This window comes from Poecilia reticulata, chromosome 3 (assembly GCF_904066995.2).
Source record: "Poecilia reticulata chromosome 3, P_reticulata-male-v2, whole genome shotgun sequence".
Lineage (NCBI taxonomy): Eukaryota > Metazoa > Chordata > Actinopteri > Cyprinodontiformes > Poeciliidae > Poecilia > Poecilia reticulata.
In genome coordinates, this window is record NC_088832.1 from 19,156,046 (window position 1) to 19,175,323 (window position 19,278).

Here is a 19,278-nt window from a genome sequence, read left to right on the forward strand (position 1 = left end):
TTTTTCCTCTTCCTCTTGGGGCACAAAAAACGGCTGTAAGGATGGATCTGGAATGGAAGCGCCATGATTTCATGCATGCAGTTTTTTTGGGGGGGGGGGGTTGTATTATGTAGTGTCTCTAAGAAACCCACAGCGGTTTCATAGATAAATGTTGCTCTGCCTCCATCTTTATCTCTAGTCAAGAAAAAAAAAGCATGTTTAATTCCTTCAAAAGAAAAGCTAATATTTTTTTCCCATGTCTGAGGAAGAAATGAATTTACCAGAGGAAAAGGTTAGGATCCCATGCCCCCTAATAGCTATGTTGCATCCTTTGACTGGAATAACTTCAGTCAGACGCTGCTTGTATCCATCTACGATTCTCTGACATCGTTCTGAAATAAGTTTTTTCCCCACTCCTCACTATCAGCTCTGAAGGTTTCTTACATGTACAGCTGGTTTCAAGCCACCCTGCAGCATCTCATTGAGATTAAGATCTAGGTTTTGACTCGACCCTATGATATTCTATTTTTCAGTTCTCAGCCAGTCCTTGGTGAATTTACTGGTATGTTTTGGATCATTGTCAAGTTGCAGGATCCAGTTCTGCTACGGCTCAATTTCTTTTGCAGATGGTCTCGCGTTTTCCTTCAGCAACCTATGATACAGAGTAGAATTCATGTCAGATTTTATGGTGGTGCGCTGAATTGTTTAAAATACAAATAAAATCTAAATTACACATACAAGTAAATAATTATTGGCTAAACATGTACAGTTAAACATGTCTTGAGAATTTGGAAATCTTTGGTTTTGATATTTTTTTTTGGCATAAAGACAACCTTAGATTGACACAAACACATCATAAAGATTGATGAGACTCGGGGTGAATATCACACAAATTCGCAATTGACAGTTTTTTCATAAGAGTTTGGATTTGTGTGATATATTTGTGAGATTCTAGCTGTTCTGCCAAAAAATATTGTTGCAATTTCTGGTGACAAGAACCACTGGCTTGCCCAAAATGGCCGTTCTCCACCAACCGCCCCTGCCTCAATCGGGTAGCAGCGGCCCTTTTTCCCTTTTCCTTTTTTTCTTCCGAAAATACTAATAAGAAAAATTAGCACATGAATGACAGGAAAGCTAACCTCAAGTAGATCTCTATATAGATTCATGACACACAGTGAAGGACAATAAACCAAGATTATTAGTATTTGTTTACCACATGAAATTAGTTTCCTACCCAGATGAGGAAATCAGAGTGCCAGGTAGATATCCACAGCCCTATAAAAAGTGTACTTTTGTTTACCTGTCGTTTGAGCCTGGAGAAACTCATGGCATTTTTCATTAGTATGAAAAAAATAATAATAATACAGAACCACGTATGACTCTAATCACCATTGGCTTTGGGGTGGGGTATACGTTTAAAATAGATATGCTGTTATTTTCTGAGAACTCTCGCAACTTCCAAGAAGAAACTAACCAATAAACTCTATCCAGATTTTCTTCCTTTTCAGAAGAATGTCTTTTTAATTTATAAGTGGAGTTTGGGAACCTTGTCAGTGCGAGTTAAGTTTTTGGGAATTGCTAAAAAGCTGTGATAGCTGTAAAACAAGCCCCGCTGTTCACACATCTGCATTTTCCATTTAATCTTTGACTTTCATTGGTGCAGTCTGTAATCCCTCAAATGTGACTAATGGGAAACATTAAGCACAGGTTTGGGAACAAGTGGATTTAATTATAAGACTGGCTCACAAAAGAGCATGGAAAAAGAACGTTTTTTAAATCATTCTTCACAGTGCTCTGTTTTCCTTTTGTTGGCAGCTGTGCGCGGATCCACACATTAAAAATGCATCAAGCAGGAAAAAATTATCTAGATTTCTCCACGGTTTACCCATCCAACAGTCGTAACTGAGCGTTTAAAGTCAGAAACAACAAAAAGGTCGTAAACTAAAACCTAAAGCACTTTTCCACATTCATATTTTCTCAAGGAGTTAAAAACCGTTTATTCCAGCAGTCGACTCAACCTACATCTTAACTTACCTAATTAATAGAGTCAGCCAAAGGGATACGCATAGTTAGCGGCCATAAATTTGATAGAAGGTGAGAATTACTAATACATTTGCCAAAAATTTAAACTGATTGAAAATTTAACATAACTTGTAGATGTGCGTTGTATAAGGCAAGGAATGAATTTCCACAAACAGGTCAGTTAGGTAATAAATTGAATTTCATCCTTTTTTTATTTATTTATTGCATGAGTAATGAAAGAAAACTAGAAGTTACGTATCCAGCAATAAATCTATCTAAATTTGTATCCTCAAAAGAAACTTGTGTGGGCACCAAAATTGGTTCAGCTCCTTGGGCCCCCATCCTTGTAAATCGAACCCTACTGGTGATTTAAGAGGACCTCAGCAGTGAAAATCAAGAAAAACCCTGGTGCAGAAACTCCATACAAAGAAACATTAACCAGTTATATTCCCCTTACGGCTATGACAGTCTGTAAAATCGATTCCTTCGACCCATAATCACTGGAACGTCCACCGACGCATTTGATATGTATTGATGAATTTGATGATGCCACTTGACAAAATGTAATGTTTGTTACTGGCTTCCCAATGTGATGTTTTTATGATGTAAAGCACTTTGAACTGCCTTGTTGCTGAAATGTACCATACAAATAAACTTGATTGATTGATCCAGCAGGGCAGCATAGAGAAGGATGGACATGGAATTCAAGATAATCCACCGATTTAACTCCGACTTCGACTTTTTCCCAACAAGGTAAAAACAGACAAGTTTTATGTTTATTGCCAGTGATTTGATTAAGCGTAGTTACAAAGAGCAGCTGGGCATAAAACGAAAATGTGCTTTAAATATAATCAAAGGAGGTGACGTCTGTGAGCTAGTTCAAGCAGTCGACTCAAGATGTGCTGCTGCTTCACATGTGATTTACCAGCTTCTGCTTCATGTTTTCCAGCCCCTCCACCACTTCAGCATGTCCCTTGGGCTCCGAGGTCAGAGACCCTCTCCTTAATTCCTTACATGCGGAAGAAATGTTCAAAGGGGGCAGAGATGTGTTCACCATGAGCGTTATGACCACAGTGGGATGAGACTGGAGCACGGACACCAAAATGTATGTGATTTAACTGACTGGTCTACTGTTACCACTGCCCAACAGTTGACCTAAGCGCTGGCACAACTGGAACCATAAGACACAGCCAAGTCCAGAACTATTGCAAATATTTACAAAATATTCGCATTCCTTAGCCGTTACAGGTGGATCCTAATGGCAGCAATCTCCTCCATTTGGCAAAAAACAGGAACGTTTTGGGAAGTAAGTGCACAAAAAAAAATAGTCTGAACCCCAATTCATCTCATACAGGTCCTGGATGTACAACTGAATCAAAGAGCAATTATCCTACTCTTTGTATTGCATTATAAGAGACTGCCCAAGATTTTATAAGCTATTTTGTTTGAGACAAGTTTTTAGTGGTCACTGAAGTGATTAGGCAATGTAAAATGTTTAATTAATGTGAAAGATACTCCCAAATCTGCAGAAAAAAAATGTTTCAGCAAAACGCATTGATTAATTACAGTCAGTAATAATTACGATTAATTAAAATTAATTACACACCCATGTCTCCCCTCATCACATCATTCAATTAAAACATTAATGACTTATGCGTCTACCTTATCACAATTAAAGAAGACAGGGAAATGGTGAACTTCCTACCTTCCTTTTGGTCACCATAAGTGAGCAGACTGCAGGTTTAATAAAAAAATATGTTGTGGCAACGTTGGCTGAGGAGATTCTGACAGGAAACAGGATTTTTGAAGTTGGTGAAGTAAACTACTCCACTTTGCAAACCACAAACCAAAGTGAAAATGCATGCAGTAGGCAAGTACTTTTAACCAAAATGTAATTACAGCAGGATCAGTCAATGGTATCAATGCTTTCATTCTCCAGGAACTACCTGCATACATTCATGACACGAGCCTGGGCGTTGTCGTGCACCAGGACTGATCCGGGACTCAAACCCACTAAATTTCTGTCCTGATTACCTTTTCATTGTTGTCCCTATAGTGCAATTGTTAGTAATTTCAATAGTGCCATAACAGCCGATACTGACCAACCACAACTTCTGCTCCTGTCTAACTGACCGGATCAAAATTCCAGGCGTTTAATCTGACCTATTGCTATACAGACTAAAAAAATGTTTAATATTTTAATGATCGAGTATGCATTCAGTTAATGTGTCATTCAACTTGACTAAAGAGTCCAAAATATAGCCTATAGTTCCCAGGAATCACCTCAGCAGACATTTGATATACAGCATCTTACGTTTTGCACGCAAGCTCCACATATATCTCCAGCTATAGACAGTTTAATGTGTTCAAGTAAAACTTTATGCAACTAGAATTGCAGATGTTTAAAATGAAAAACAAATGTATGAACTATATCTTTTGTAAGTAACCCTAATCACTCAGAATGAGCAGAAAGAAAAATAAGATATTGTGGTTTGGTGGATTTTGGCGCGCGTAGTTAATGTAAAGCTAAAGAAGAGCCTGTCAGGTTCTTGTTCATTTATACTTTGACAGATTTGGGCTTTTCCAGATTCTCACATGTTTTTCAGTTTAATGTTAAGTGTCAATAGATCCTACAGTGTCATCATCAAATGGCCATGAAAAGGTAATACTCCCTTAATGTTAACATGATTCAAAAAGGAAAGCAGCAACTTGGTGCTGCTAATTAAAGTTTTTATCGTCATCCAATGAGCCTGGGTAATTTCAAAGCATTTGGGGAATTTTCCTTTGCTGTAGCATATAGCGTTAGCACAATGCCAGAAATAAAAAAGCAATAGCAATGTCTTCAGAAAGGATTATAGACCCGTTTACAAAAAAAAAAATTAAGTCCCTCTTTTTACAGATGGGAAGATAATTTATTTGTGGAATATTGAAGACAGTTACGAATCTTTGCAAAAGCGTGGACAGCCCAGCGAAGTCAGACCATCTAAACATCAAGTAAATTTCAAACACTCCACAAAGACTTTAAAATCCTCAACAGTTAAGATCAACATGTTTGCTTTGGTTTATATTTTTTTCTATTGATTATAATTATCTCTAGTTATTGTTATTGTCATACAAGTTGTTCATTATTGTAGTTTCATATTTTTAAATTTCTGTTCTTTGGTATCATTTCCCTTAGATTAGTTCATTCTTTGCCTATTGGTTTGTAATTTCTTTGTGTCTAGTTCAGTTTTCTTTTTGTTAATTAATCACTTTCCTCCAATCTGTCTTTTCCCTTAATCAGTTGTTTGTCTTGAATTTGTGGGTGTGCTGGTCACCTTACAGCTAAGAGGCATCGTTTCAATTGTAGCCAAAACTTTATTTGCGTAAAGTTAACATGTGGGCTTTTTTCTTTTCTTTTTTGTTTCCCCTATTAGTTTCCTCTTTCACTCCAAGGACTTGTGTGTGCATGTGTGGGTAATTGGGTATTTTGGCTCTTTGCAAGGAATCAATGATGCCTTATGCATTTTGGATCCTTTCTTACATCAATTTGCCATCTATTGCAACATTTTCATAACGTTACCCTGTTCTGTTTCCTCATTAATGCATGTTTTGTTCCCGTCTTCTGCCCAACTTTGATGTTCAATCTTTTTGGCTGAGAGCCTTGAACTCTTAGCATCAATGTAAAATCCAATCCACAGAGTAACAAGGACAAAATTTATGTCGGCCTCTTGCGTGGGTCAATCTGGAAAAGACACTTTCAAATTTTCCAAGTTAAATGAGTTAAATGTATAACAATGTAATAAATGCTTATGAAGGAAAACACTTTTGAATGCTTTTGAATTTATTCTGGATTTGTTGACATTAACGTGAAAAGGATCTACAATGTACTGACAAAGTCAAAAACACCTGTACAGTTTTAATGTCCTTGGACAGGTTGCACCATGAACTTAGATGTTATACAGCCTGTTTGCAAAATTCTGCTTGGACATTTGATCACAGTTTGTTTGCATAATTGACCAAATTGTGGATCTTCTGGCAAGGAATCAACATTAGTGATGGTAAATATGCTTTCCAAAAGGACAGAGGTCATTTCCTCGAAACGTTTTTTCCAGAAGGTTTTTGTCCGTTTTCTTTTATATAAAAACGTTGGGAAGTTGGAATAAAATTTGGGGATTTTCTTGCGTCTTCATTAATCGCCTCAATAGACCCAGCAGATTTTTATGAAAGCTGATGAGAGTTTTTATCTCATTTTACCATAAAGTTTTTCTTCTTATGACTTTTGGTTTCTATACATGTTATTCAATTTTAATCTGCCGACTTTTATCTGCCATTTCTTAGGAGATGATCATTTTATTTTGATTACGTTTGTGCATCATTTATATATGTAATCCGCCTCTTTGGAAATAAACCAATTTCATTTTTCTCCATTTTACTTTCTTTTGAAAAGGATGAACACACTGTTGATGTTAAATTGTTTTATAATTGCTCAGAGAAGCTTCAAGTCACTGTCAATAAGTAGAAGACAGGAAACTTGGGCAGGTTTAAAACACTACTTCCTGTCTGGAGAAATGTGCTGATCAAATCAAAAGAGGAGTCAAATCTCAATCAACCGTGGGTATAAATAATTTTACCTTAGCTGTGTGCAGTGATAATAAACCCTAAATTCTTCAGATCAAATAAAAGAAAATAGTTGTAAAACAGAGACAAATTTAAATGCATAGAGTGTACTCTGTCTCCCCCTAGCGGACAACGTTAGACTTATTTCTTGCTTTTAGGGAAATTAATTTAGAGAATTAGAAACTGCATGAAACGGAGCACTTTTTGTTTTAAGTGAGTGTTGAACCGAGATAAAACAACCTAGACATTCAGTCCGCAGGATCTGAAAATATCTATATTTTAAACACTCAGACGGCAGATATCACAATATAACACACGTCTTCAGTCTGGTGTGTTTTGGATGCTAAAAGCCAGACAATCAGTATTCATGGGTCACTTTATTTCTTCGTTGATAGAACCTCACCGACCAGAGGCTCCCATTTTGCAGCGCTCTTATGACTTGGTGGCTTTTACGATCTATCAATCACCTAAATAAAGCTCGACTGCCTGAGCCACTGCCAGGGGAGGTCTGACCTGCGGCCTAGCATGACATTGAAGGAAGGAGTACCACTCACCCAGGAAATCCTATTATACTAAAGTATGATGGATTTCATCACTTGGGAAGCTCATATGTGGAGTGACGTATAATTTGTTATAATTTGTGAGAGGAAAAAAAAATTTAAAAAAAGAGATACGTCTGTTAAACTTTCTTGTTTTTATTTGCTTTTCATTATATAGATAATGATATTTTTATTGATGCTGCATTTGGGATTACGTGGAGCTTTATAAATGAATGTTAAAATTTGTTAATTCCTTGCTGAAGCTGAATGAAAATTATTCGACTGTATTCATGCAATTAAAAAATGTTTTTTTATAGCCAGTTTTTAAATGCCATAGAGATCCCTCCCATCACAGAAGAAGAAATAACTACAACTGCATTATATGCATTTGTCTTAGCCTGTAATTTAATATATGTTTGTAGCCATAATCATGCATCTCAAATTTCAGGGAAAAAAAGACGAGTTACTTGAATCACAGCATCCAGAGACTTCTGCACTGATCAATTCTAGCAAAGATATGCTCATGAGTCGAGATTAACAAAAGCTTTTCACCATCATGAGGCTAAAACACCTTTATCAGTGGAAGAAAAAGAGAAAGAGAAAGCTATCCACTTTAAACAAATGTCACACGCACCCCCTGCAAGGAGGCATTTTGTCATTCCTCAGAGATAAGACAAAAAGGTTAATCAGACATCACAAACTCTCTTCTCAACAGTCCAATGCCGTATTTGTTTGTGCAAAAAAAAAAACAAAACAAACAAAAAAAACTCCTGAATGTGATATTGATTACTCAAGCTAAGAGAATCCCAGTAAGATTTTCAGCTAAAATTCAATAAAAGAAAACATCCCAGCAGGCAACCTTCGGATGCTCGTTTGACTTTATTGATGTTTTAAAATCCTACAATAAAAAACAACAACAACAACAACAAAAAAAGACCAAGTATCGTCGAGTTGCCTCATACCACCGACAGGTCTTTGTCACACATGTTTATCTGCTCGTTGTCCTCATGGAAACTCTTATCTGTCGCCGAACTTTCCCCTTTATTTGTGTAACTGATGTGAAAAGAGTAAACAAACAGTGGGCTGAATTTCAGCACTAAGGTCAATGAAAGTGGGACATCGCAGAGGAAGCTTCTCAACTCACCAAAAGAACATTTGGAGTCGCAGTATAGGACTAGATGCTCCCTCAGAAGATTAAAAAATAAAAAATAAAAGGAAAGAGCCAGAGCTGATGATTAAGGCCTGTAAGAAAGATTCACTGAACTGAGTGAATAACCTCACTGACACTGGTCGAGTTTTGCAGATCAGGCTTGAAACCCATCAAACCATCTGAACCATGAAGCTTCCTGGGACAATCATTCTTGCAGCAGCCACTGAAGACTTTAACAGTTCCCTGCTGTTTCCACTACCAGGAAATGCAACAGGTATGATCATTCTGTTTTTATCTAAACAAACATGTGAGCTTTCTGAGTTTTCTCACTTGGAGTTTCTACACATAACCGTGTTTACGATCAATCTTCTTCGCCGCAGTAGACAATCGGGCCTTAGAACATTTCTACTCACAGGTCAAATCTAGTTTGTGCTTTTGCTCGAAATATGCAGTCTTCTTACAAATCAGTTGGTGACAAAATATTTAACTTTTTTTTCTAATTTCCACAAACAATGCATTTTGTTAGAAATTTGTATTACAGACCAATGCAATGTAATTTATGATTACAAATTTGAGGTGAAAAGAATACGTTGCTCAAAAAAAATGTTGCAGGTGTGGGGTCCATTCAGATTTAAGACTCCCGAGTCAAAACAGTTTCATCTGTACTTTGATGCAAGAACAGATCAAACTGTCCGTAGGAAGGACTGCACCAGCTTTGCACAACTAGAAAATGCAAATGTTTGCCAACACACCTTTGCAAAATAGATGACCGAGAAGTTAACTTTCAAATCTTTTCAGATATTCTCCTTTTGAATTTTGTGTCTGGTCTTTGGGTTATTCTAACACACGAATATGACTCGGTCTATCCCGCTGTAGCTTTGGATGTATGTTTAAAGCATTTATCAAACATTTAACAGGTTCTCGTCGAATATTGCCACGTTTAATCGCCCTCGCATCTCAAAGTCGTTTCTCGGTCCTGCTGCTGAATAGTATTTCCGCAAGTGGATGCTGACCAACACCATGTTTCACGGTGGGCAAGGTGCGTTCAGTGTGACGTGTCGTTTTCTTCACTGCTGCATTCTGCATGCACGAGCACGCCCTTTTCGTTTCATCTGACGTGGCCCATTTGTTGTGCTTCTTTGGTCTTCGTGGAGTTTTCACAGAGAAGCTGTGAATGGTCTAATAAGATTGCACACAAATGTGGATTTTATTTACTAATTAGGTGACGTATGGAGGCATTTAGTTGAGTGGCTAATTTTATATGCTCACTACACTTTTTAGCTGTGAAAAAATATATATATAAAAAAATTTTCCCCCACTACAATTATGCGCTAATTTGTGCTTGTCCATCACATAAAATAATAATAACCAAGTTTGTGGTTGAGAGACGTGGCAAAAAGTTTCAGGTCTATGAATCTTTTGCGAGGCAAAATACATCACAACATCAACACGTAATTTCAAGTCAATATTAGTTTACATTTCATAAATCTTCAATGATCTGAAAATCCTTCTTCCAATTAAGCCTCTGCGGAGCCGAATCAGGCTCTTTTCTCTTCTGTCTTAAGTGGAGCGCTTTTATCACCAGGCTGCTCTTCAAATCCATATAACTGCGAGGCGAACGTATTCTAATCTCTTAATTCAATCTAACTGATCTTTGACCACAGAAAGCCTTTTCCTTGTTAAATCGGAATCCCCAGCTGCCTCATCTGCTTAAACGAAGTGTGCAATTTGCAGACATTATTGCCTGGGGTCTGTACAGTCTCCACAGCAGCAGTCAAACACTGGCAGCGGGCGCTTTAGAGCAACATGGAAGGGAGGCCCGCCTGCCCGCAGTAAAAATTAGCCAAAGGAGAGTGCTGGACTTTGCTTCACATTGACCTCTAGCTGTTTTAATTAAATGGGGAGTTTCCTTCTCCTCCTGAGTAATAGCTGGCAGAGCTCCTCAGAGGGCCCTTGGCATTCACACTCAAAGCAGTGATAAGTCTTCAAACTGTATAACCCTGCTTTTAATATCGTCGCACTTCACCAAACCGGACGATGAAACGACGGCCAGATGATTCTGGCGTTCTGAAGCCTGCATACAGGTGTTGGTTTCCACTGAGGGGAGAATAGATTTAATGTGCCCTAATTGATGAGATGGATCAAGAGATATAATCTCCATCCTGGAGTCTGTTTGGTTTTAACACAGCCGATGTTCTCAGGAGGTCGTGACAGAAATGCCTCTGGAGCAAAGTTGTTTTTCTCCCGTAGGTGTGTTTACGACAAGTAGCTCAATCATTAGCCTGGGATTGTTTTTCTCTGCCATCTTATAATCTGCAGATGCACCAGAGTCGGTGTCCACGTCGTCGGCTTCCCAGACCTATGGTGGTGGGAGTCGTTGCTTCATATGTGCAGACAGAGCCACGGGTAAACACTACGGCGCGCCCAGCTGCGATGGCTGCAAGGGATTCTTCAGGAGAAGCATTCGCAGCAACCAAACATACAACTGCAGGTAAGTTTCATCATACCAAAATGTTTGCTTTGGCACAGAAAAGCCACAATATGAAACCATGTTAAACTCTGATTAGAGGTGCCGGGGAGCCCCGCTTCATATGCTATAAAAGTTTCATAAAGGCTTTAGTGGCTCCAGGAGGAAACTAGTTAAGTTTAATAAAGTGTCAAAGCTGATGTCACTGGAGTCAGTGTTGGAGACTTTAAAAGTAAAAACTAAAGTGTCAGGCAATCTCTATATTTTTAATGGAGCTGGTTACATAAGTAGCCCTGAAAGAACAGAGGCATACGTGAACCCTGGAGAAACTGCGAATAATTGAAAATTTAAACCCATAAAACCAAATAAACTCATACTCTCCATGATCAAAGCTCCTTTTATATAAGACTTTGAGAAATGGGAGACAATGTTTGAGCCATCCATATATGTACATACGTGTAAATATATGTACATGCGCACAGACGAAAAAAGGGTTTATTTGCGTAGCTCAAAAATACAAAAATCGATTTCATCTCAAAGCATTTTGTATGATTTAGTGAAATGTTAACCCTTTTATATCTTTTCAATGTAGTTGATATGGTCATCATTTAGAAACAGTTACTGTTTTTCTTTGTGATCCTACCTATAGTACAGCACAAAGTCAGCTGAGCATAAAGTTGAAGGGTGCTCACCCTGAGCCGGGATCTGCTGGATGTTTCTTCCTGCTAAACTGGAGTTTGTCTCTTCCACTTGTCACAATATTTATATCCAGTAAAATAATTAGCATTTCTGTCTCAATAAAAACTGTGCGATTTCCTTAAATCATACTTTGTTGTTTTTTTGTTTTTTTTTACCAATTGATGCCACCATCGTTACCTTGATTAAATTATAAAGTGTCTTGCAAAATGAATCTGCTCTATATAAATTAACTGAATTGTAATTACAGTACAAGTCAGAATGATGTTGTCTTCACTTGTAACAACTGTAAATATGCACGCATGCTTCACATTTTCAGGTTCAACCGACAATGTGTTGTGGACAAAGACAAAAGGAACCAGTGTCGTTACTGCAGACTGCGGAAATGTTTCAAGGCTGGAATGAGAAAGGAAGGTCAGAACCTCTCTTTTTAAAAAATAGACAAACTGTCTTCAGTATTCAGACAGCACATTTTAATTAAAACCACAAAAGCTTGCATAATTGTTCCCTATTATAACTCCCTTGTCTAAATGTGTGTGTTTAAATCAATTAAGATTTGTTTCAACTGAACAAAAGGAAAACGTTTTGATCTTTAACATGTTATTGTTCGTTTTTCTAAGAGTGCTTGTGTGCATTGCATGTCATTAGCCTCATCTTTCACTGACTGACACATATGCAGAGAGAAAAGGTCTATTCTCCACACATGAATAATTAAAATTCCTTAGCATGGACTAATATTTGGTTCGCATTTTCCTGGAATAATGTTTCTCCCAACACTCTGAAGTGAAGGCCAGAGGCAAAAAATTTAAATCTGTACTTCACTAATTTGCCTGATTTCCATAACATGCTGCAACATTACTTCTGAGCTGAGCTTGAAGCACAGCTGTGTGGCAAAGCAATGCACAAGTCTCCACCAGGCTGGAGTTTCATACTTGACCTCTGAGCATGTTGCAACCATTTGCTCAAAATCTGGGCTTAACTGCTGACCCACAAAAAATCCTTTAGAATTAAATAGAAAATGTCAGTAAAGCTCAAAGGTGGCAAACAGCTCATTTACTTTCACATGCATCTTGATTAATGTGTTTTCTAAGCCTCTGATGAATGATTACTGTGCAGCGTCATTGTGTGTTTGACTTTGTAGACTTACTGAAATCAGTCTGAGTGCTGTTCATAATGAGCCGTACATAAAATTAATCAAGAAATATGATATTGCTTCGAGAGCAGCAGACGATGCTCTAATTTTATTGTCAGAAGCTTATGTAATTAGCTGTTGAAGACGACATGTTTAAGACAATTATACATCAGATAGTGATTCAAACTATCTATCCGCTACTAAGTGAAGAATAATAACTGCTTGATATCTTATAGTTTCTATAAAAAGTATTCACCCCTTTAGTTGTTTTACTATTTTTTTGGTATTACTTCTTTTACAAATCAGTTGTGATCAGCAAAATTGACCTTTGACAAAACATTAAAAAAAGCAATGTCAAAGTGAAATCTAATTCTACAAAATAATAAAACAAAAACTAAGTAATTGCATGTACTTTCACCACCATTAAAATGACTAATATAATTCAACGGAGGTCCAGCCAATTGATCTCAAGAGTCTAGAAATCACTTGAGTCCAGTGAATGTGTCTCAATGATCGACAAACTCAAAGCAGGAGAGATTCACCTCTTTGAATGAACTGCATAAAGACGCATTGAGCAAAGCCTTTTAGGTTTTACAGTCACAACCCACTTTTGATTTTGGGTTTTGATTCAGACTTCATGTATTGTTGAGTCACACACAGAGAGGACAATGAGTAAATGACGTAGGCTGAACAAATCAGACGTTTTGCCTTTCTCTCGACATTATTCCAGTCTTCTCTGTTCATCATCAGTACATGAAAATGGCCAGTACTGCAACTGGGTGACACTGCAGTTATAAATTTTCATCAACTTTCTGGAAGTGAATAGCTACTGCCTGATCATCGTTGTTTATACCGGCTTACAGTGGCAGGGTTGGGGTGGTGCCCATCGTTAGCGGTTATCGGGTGAGATGGAGGACATGCTGCCAGTTCATTTCAGAGCAAAAATAAAACCATACGCTACAAATGACACACACCACAGTCACTCATCCTAATATAGAGAAGTTAACCCAACATGCATATTTCTGAACTGAGGACAGGCCAGAGTACTGCACTGGGAGAACATGCAGACTTGACTGCAGGTCTGGATTTGAACCCATGACCTTCTTGCTGCAAGCCATGGCTGAGTTCACACACAGTAGTAATACCGGTTTTGTTTAAAATAATGACAAAATAGACAGCCGTCTCACACAAACCTGACAGGCTGTAACAATACACTACAGTGTAGATATGAACTGCTAGAAGAAGAAAAATCAGTACTTTAAAAATGAGTAGTTTTATAAAAGAAAGAACTTCACTTTTGTGGTTTAAGTTGTTACCCAAAATCAACAGCATCTCAATGTAACCTGAGGATAGACAAAGTTCAATAAGGAAGCTTCTTTTACAGGGTGTAGAAGACAGAGGCTATATATGAAGGAACTAATGAACTTTTCTTAAGAAACTCTCCTTGTTTTGGTATCCAGCTGTTCAGAATGAGAGAGACTGCATCAACCCCCACAGAGCCAAGGGACAACTGGTAGGAACTCTGTCCATCAACGTGTTGCTGCAGGCGGAGAACAGCGTGCAACAGGTAACACACTGCTTAGAATCTCAGATTATCTGTGATGAATACTGATACTTCCCTATTCGTGACTGCTAAATGATCCCTTTCTGTTTCTGAGAATAACTTAGGTGAAGGTCAGAGATGAAAAAAATCTTGGATTACATTTTAGACAGACTCTCCTCGGGTTGGATTTAGTTACTCCTAATTGAACTAAAGGACAAAATTGCACAGGGACCTCTTCTAATCATGGCCCATTTGATGTACCAAGAGGTCTGGCATTGACATCTTTTGCCTTCAAGTACGTAATAACAACCAGATATGCGTTTTTAACATTCAAAAGGAATGCATAGGAAAAACAAAAAAAAACAACTAGAAGCCTTTAGAGTTGATTTTGAAGAAGACACGCAGTTTTCTTAAATTTGAGGAATGCAACATTTTTAACAAAAATCTATATAAAAAGCGAGTATTTTCTTTTTATTATTGATGAATGTGTGTATGGTGTGGTTTCCGAGGAAATTGTGAAAGACGATTTTTGTTTTCTGTCTGTCTGTTCTGGGTTACTGTAGGAAGATGCCAATGTAGCATCACATGCTAAGAGAAACAACAGTCAGCTCAAGGTCAAACTTCTTCTTCCCACTTAGATCAGGTTAAACCGATTCTGCTGCAGGGTTGTTTGCTAACTAACAGAACAAAAAAAAAAAAAAGAAATTACTGAAATATTTCTATCAACTCAGTAAAAAGCTCGTTTTAATTAGATAACTTGTAATGTAGGTTACACTAAATTCATATTTACCCTTGGAATTGAAGCACTTACAAATGGTAGCTTGTCCCAAAGGTAAAGCCTGCATTTGACAATTTTTATATCCTTAAATCTCCTGCCTTCACAGTTCTTCTACTCAAACCAATTAAATCAACGCTCAACTCAATCCAAATAGGGAATGAGTGGAAATAAATGGCACTGAATCAAGCAAACATTAATTAAATTTAAATTGATTTAATTTAATAAGGACAATTAATTAGGCATTAGTTGGCAATTTACAAGATTGTATTGTACAACCTGTTCAATTGGAAAAACTAAGTGGATTTTGCCGTATTTTTGATGAGAAAAAGTTTAAAGGAAGTTGACATCATCTGGAGTCCGTTTTTATTTTCTACCTAAGCAAGAAAGTAGATTTTGATGCTGCCGTTTAAAACACAGTTTTGAAAACATCGAAATAAAATGGCACTTAAAAGAAAACTGATTTACCTGCATAAGTGTTGGACCCCTTGACCGCCGTTACAATATTCAGGGTTGCTTTTCGTTCTGTTCTCACCTCAGAGTCGTGATATCGGCGCCAAGAAAACAGCCCGTGTGGGAGACGTGTTTGAATCAATGAAGCAACAGCTCCTCCTGCTGGTGGAATGGGCCAAACATATCCCAGAGTTTTGCAGCCTTCACATAGATGACAGGGTGAGAGGAGCTTTCATTTATTCAAAGTGCTTTGATATTAAAAGATGCTCTACATATCTACGAAGCAGAATCAATAAACAATGGCTTAAATTACAGGTTCAGTGAATAACCAAATTGCAGCAGCTTCCATTTAAAATATGAAACCTACATCCATGTCCGTTTGTAGGTGACTCTTCTGCGAACCCATTCGGCTGAACATCTGATTCTGGGGGCAGCAAGACGTTCGCTACCTTATAATGACGTCATTCTTTTAGGTAAAATAAGCTGTTTGAACACCATCCATTTCTGTAGAAATTGTTCCAATGTTTTGTTTCTTGATCAGGCAACGACTTTGTGATCTTCCTGAGAGGAGCGGAGTTGGAAGTGTCCAGAGTGGCTATCAGAATCCAGGAGGAGCTCGTCAAGCCTCTCAGGGAACTGGACATTACAGACAAAGAGTTTGCTTGCCTCAGAGCCATAGTTTTCTTTGCCCCAGGTCAGCCCACACCTCTCTAAATCTATGTGTTATAATTTATCTACCAAAACTTTTCTGTGGCATCACAAGAACAGAATTCATTTTCAGTTTAGGTCTATTTATATTCTTGCCATTCCCCCACCCCCGGATATCCTTCTGAGTGGTGTGGCTAAACTGGATTTTAGGAGTAAAACATTTGGATATGTTGAAGTTCTTGACTTTCAGGCAGATTTGGCTGCCTGCTGAGATTAATGACATGCTGATCTGAGGTCCCTGGAGTAGAAGTAGAGCGAAGACCCAAAGAACGACGAACGAATTGCCACAATGATTTCTCTTTGTTCAACAAAGTCAGTCTGTGACAATGATTTAAACATATCATACCTTAATTCATAAACCTCACAGCAGGATAACGCTAAACTGTATGGGTGGATTTACTGATACGCATTTGGAAAATCCTTTCAGATTGCTTACAAATAAAATGTATTCCACTGATTTGCACCTGGAGATCGTTTTGTTCTTTTGAACAATCTTTGCCATTTATATCAAAGCAAAGGACACTTTTGTGTATTCCTCAGGATTTGGATTTATTCATGTAGTATGAACACTTTAGAGATAATTAGAAAATTTAGCAGGAAATAGTGACTCAAATAAGATGAGATCTATCCACCACTAAACAGTCAACGAAATACACAAACATCTAACACAGATAACATTAATTCTCCTCCATAAATTGATACCAAAAGGGGAAGTTTTAACGACCAGATAATGAAACAATAGTAATATTACTTAAATTACAATCTATATCAGTCTCTGAAAAGTCTGAGTAACCAGTCATAGCTCTGGCAGATTTAGGCTTAGATTCGATTGTTTAGATTTTAGGCTCAATTTCGCCAATTGGTTTCTTCTGAATGGACGTAACATTATCATTTCGGTGATAACAGAGTCCTGACTAAAATCTGGTAGAGAATCTATGGAGGGAGTTCAAACTCAGTGTGAAGCTTCAAAACCTTGGAGATCATCAACAAGACTAATTCATCAAAATACCAGTGGAAACATGCAAAAGATGGTCAGCAAATGTAACAAGAGTGATTGCTGAAATTCCAACGTTCTTATGTTCATTATTGACAAGGTGTTAAAAATTGGGCATGAGACATTTTAATAAAATGAAAATAAAAACCGCTCTATCAAATTGCTGCTCCTTTAGGATTGTTTCACTGTCTTTTAAGAGATCGCTTGTTTCTTGGTTGGTCTTAAATGTAAGCATCTTAGTACAGTTCAAACTGGGTCTGTTATCACTTTCTACTGAATAAAAGCATGCACTCAAGATTTGACAAAAATAAAATTGAGACCGAGACAATTGTGGATTAATTTGAAACGTTCTGATATTCTCAATCAGTAAAGGCAATAAGATAATTTTAACATTTGATGGAATCAGCTGGATCAAGATGCTATTTTGACCAGTCTGACATTTTACGCAGACCTGTAGAAAAAGTTGAAATTCTCAAATTACATGTTTGTGTGAACCATAGCAAGTTCCACTTTTAAAGTAGTTTTATGAAAATCCTTTTTTCTTTTTTGCTTAAATCTCTTACTACACCCAAGTTTAGCTGTCCTTGTATTTTCTCCAGCAGACTGTCCAGGCCTGGAGCACCCTCAGCTGATCCGATACTTGCGTCTCCAGGCCCACGTTCTACTAGAGGAAGCGACGTGTGATCAGAGAGGAAGGTTAGGAGAACTTCTGCTGATTCTTCCTGCTCTGCAGAGCGTTTCCTGGCAGATGGTGGAAACGCTCCATTTGGCAAAGCTGCTCGGCGAAGCCAGACTGGACAGCTTGCTCCAGGAGATGCTGCTTGGAGAGGGAACAGCAACGACCCAAGGGCAGGGTGCCGGTAGGAAACGCTGCACTGTAATTACAAAATCAATGTTGAAATTTCTTAAATGAACGGTGGTCTTCATTTATAGTTGGATTTGTGAATGTTTCCTACGACTTTTAGGCAGTATCCTGAACTGTGAGCGTCAGAATGACCTCCGACCTTCTCCTGCCACCTTCACCTCTGAGCTCCCATGCTTCCACTAGTAAGTATCTCTTAGCAATTAAATGGAAACAATAATTCACCAGCTGATTATTTTATTTTGGCCAATAGTCTAGTAAAATTCACAGTTTAAATATCAACGTAACAAATATGCCTTCCTCTGTATTTTATGGTTACTTAACACTGAACTCCACACTAAAAGCAGTGATTGATGATTTTTCTGTCAGGTCTTACAGTCGTCCTGCTGCCCACACAGACTGGCACTGAGGTGTACAGACATGGAGAGGCTGCCAATGCGCCCACATTGAACCAGAAGTCTATGTCCGCTACAAGTAAACACCTAAAGGAGCAACAATTCAGCTGAAGGACGAGTGGAGTCCTACCAGGCCTTCAGAGGAACACAAGCAAGCATAGAGACTCAACCACAAACTCAATAATGAAACAAAAAAAACACCCAGAAATAAACAAGTTGCTGGCATTTATTTAACTAATGTTTTATAATATCCATCCATCCATCCATTTTCTTGCACCCTTTTTCCCTCAGTGGGGTCAGGAGGGGTGCTGGTGCCCATCTCCAGCCAACGTTTCGGGCGAGAGGCGGGGTACACCCTGGACAGGTCGCCAGTCTGTCGCAGGGCAACACAGAGACACACAGGACACACAACCATGCACACACACACTCATACCTAGGGCAATTTGGAGAGGCCAATTAACCTGACAGTCATGTTTTTGGACTGTGGGAGGAAACCGGAGTTCCCGGAGAAAACCCACGCATGCACAGGGAGAACATGCAAACTCCATGCAGAAAGACCCCAGGCCGGGAATCGAACCCAGGACCTTCTTGCTGCAAGGCAACAGCTCTACCAACTGCGCCACTGTGCAGCCCGGTTTTATAATATATATATATACATATTGCTTTTTATATATATATATATATATAAATTCTAAAAGTGAAGTTTCAAATACGAGCAGGAATCAAACAACTGAACTGATAATATTTAGAATATCAACAAGGAAAAAAAAGAGGAAAAGAGTATTTCTGATATTGGAGTCACTGAACTGAATTGAACTGCGTTGTCCAGCAGAGGGCACTACAATGCTATCATTTGACATTTTCAAAAGACTGATTTTATAAATTAATACCAGGGAAAAAATGGCTTACTTTTAATCTCCCTTAACTGCGTCTTTATACACACAAAACTGACAACACAACTTCT

At 38.1% G+C, this 19,278-nt stretch overlaps 1 protein-coding gene across 1 annotated transcript; it reads left to right on the top strand.

Annotated features, from left to right (window-relative positions):
• Positions 1-7,339: 7,339 nt before the first annotated feature.
• hnf4b (hepatic nuclear factor 4, beta) lies at positions 7,340-18,105 on the top strand. Its single transcript, XM_081605179.1, has 9 exons — positions 7,340-8,563; positions 10,609-10,780; positions 11,772-11,866; positions 14,045-14,151; positions 15,443-15,574; positions 15,741-15,828; positions 15,897-16,049; positions 17,660-17,917; positions 18,023-18,105. Exons 1-9 carry the CDS (start codon positions 8,476-8,478, stop codon positions 18,103-18,105), a joined length of 1,176 nt encoding a protein of 391 aa, XP_081461305.1. The 5' UTR covers positions 7,340-8,475.
• The last annotated feature ends 1,173 nt before the right edge of the window (positions 18,106-19,278 follow it).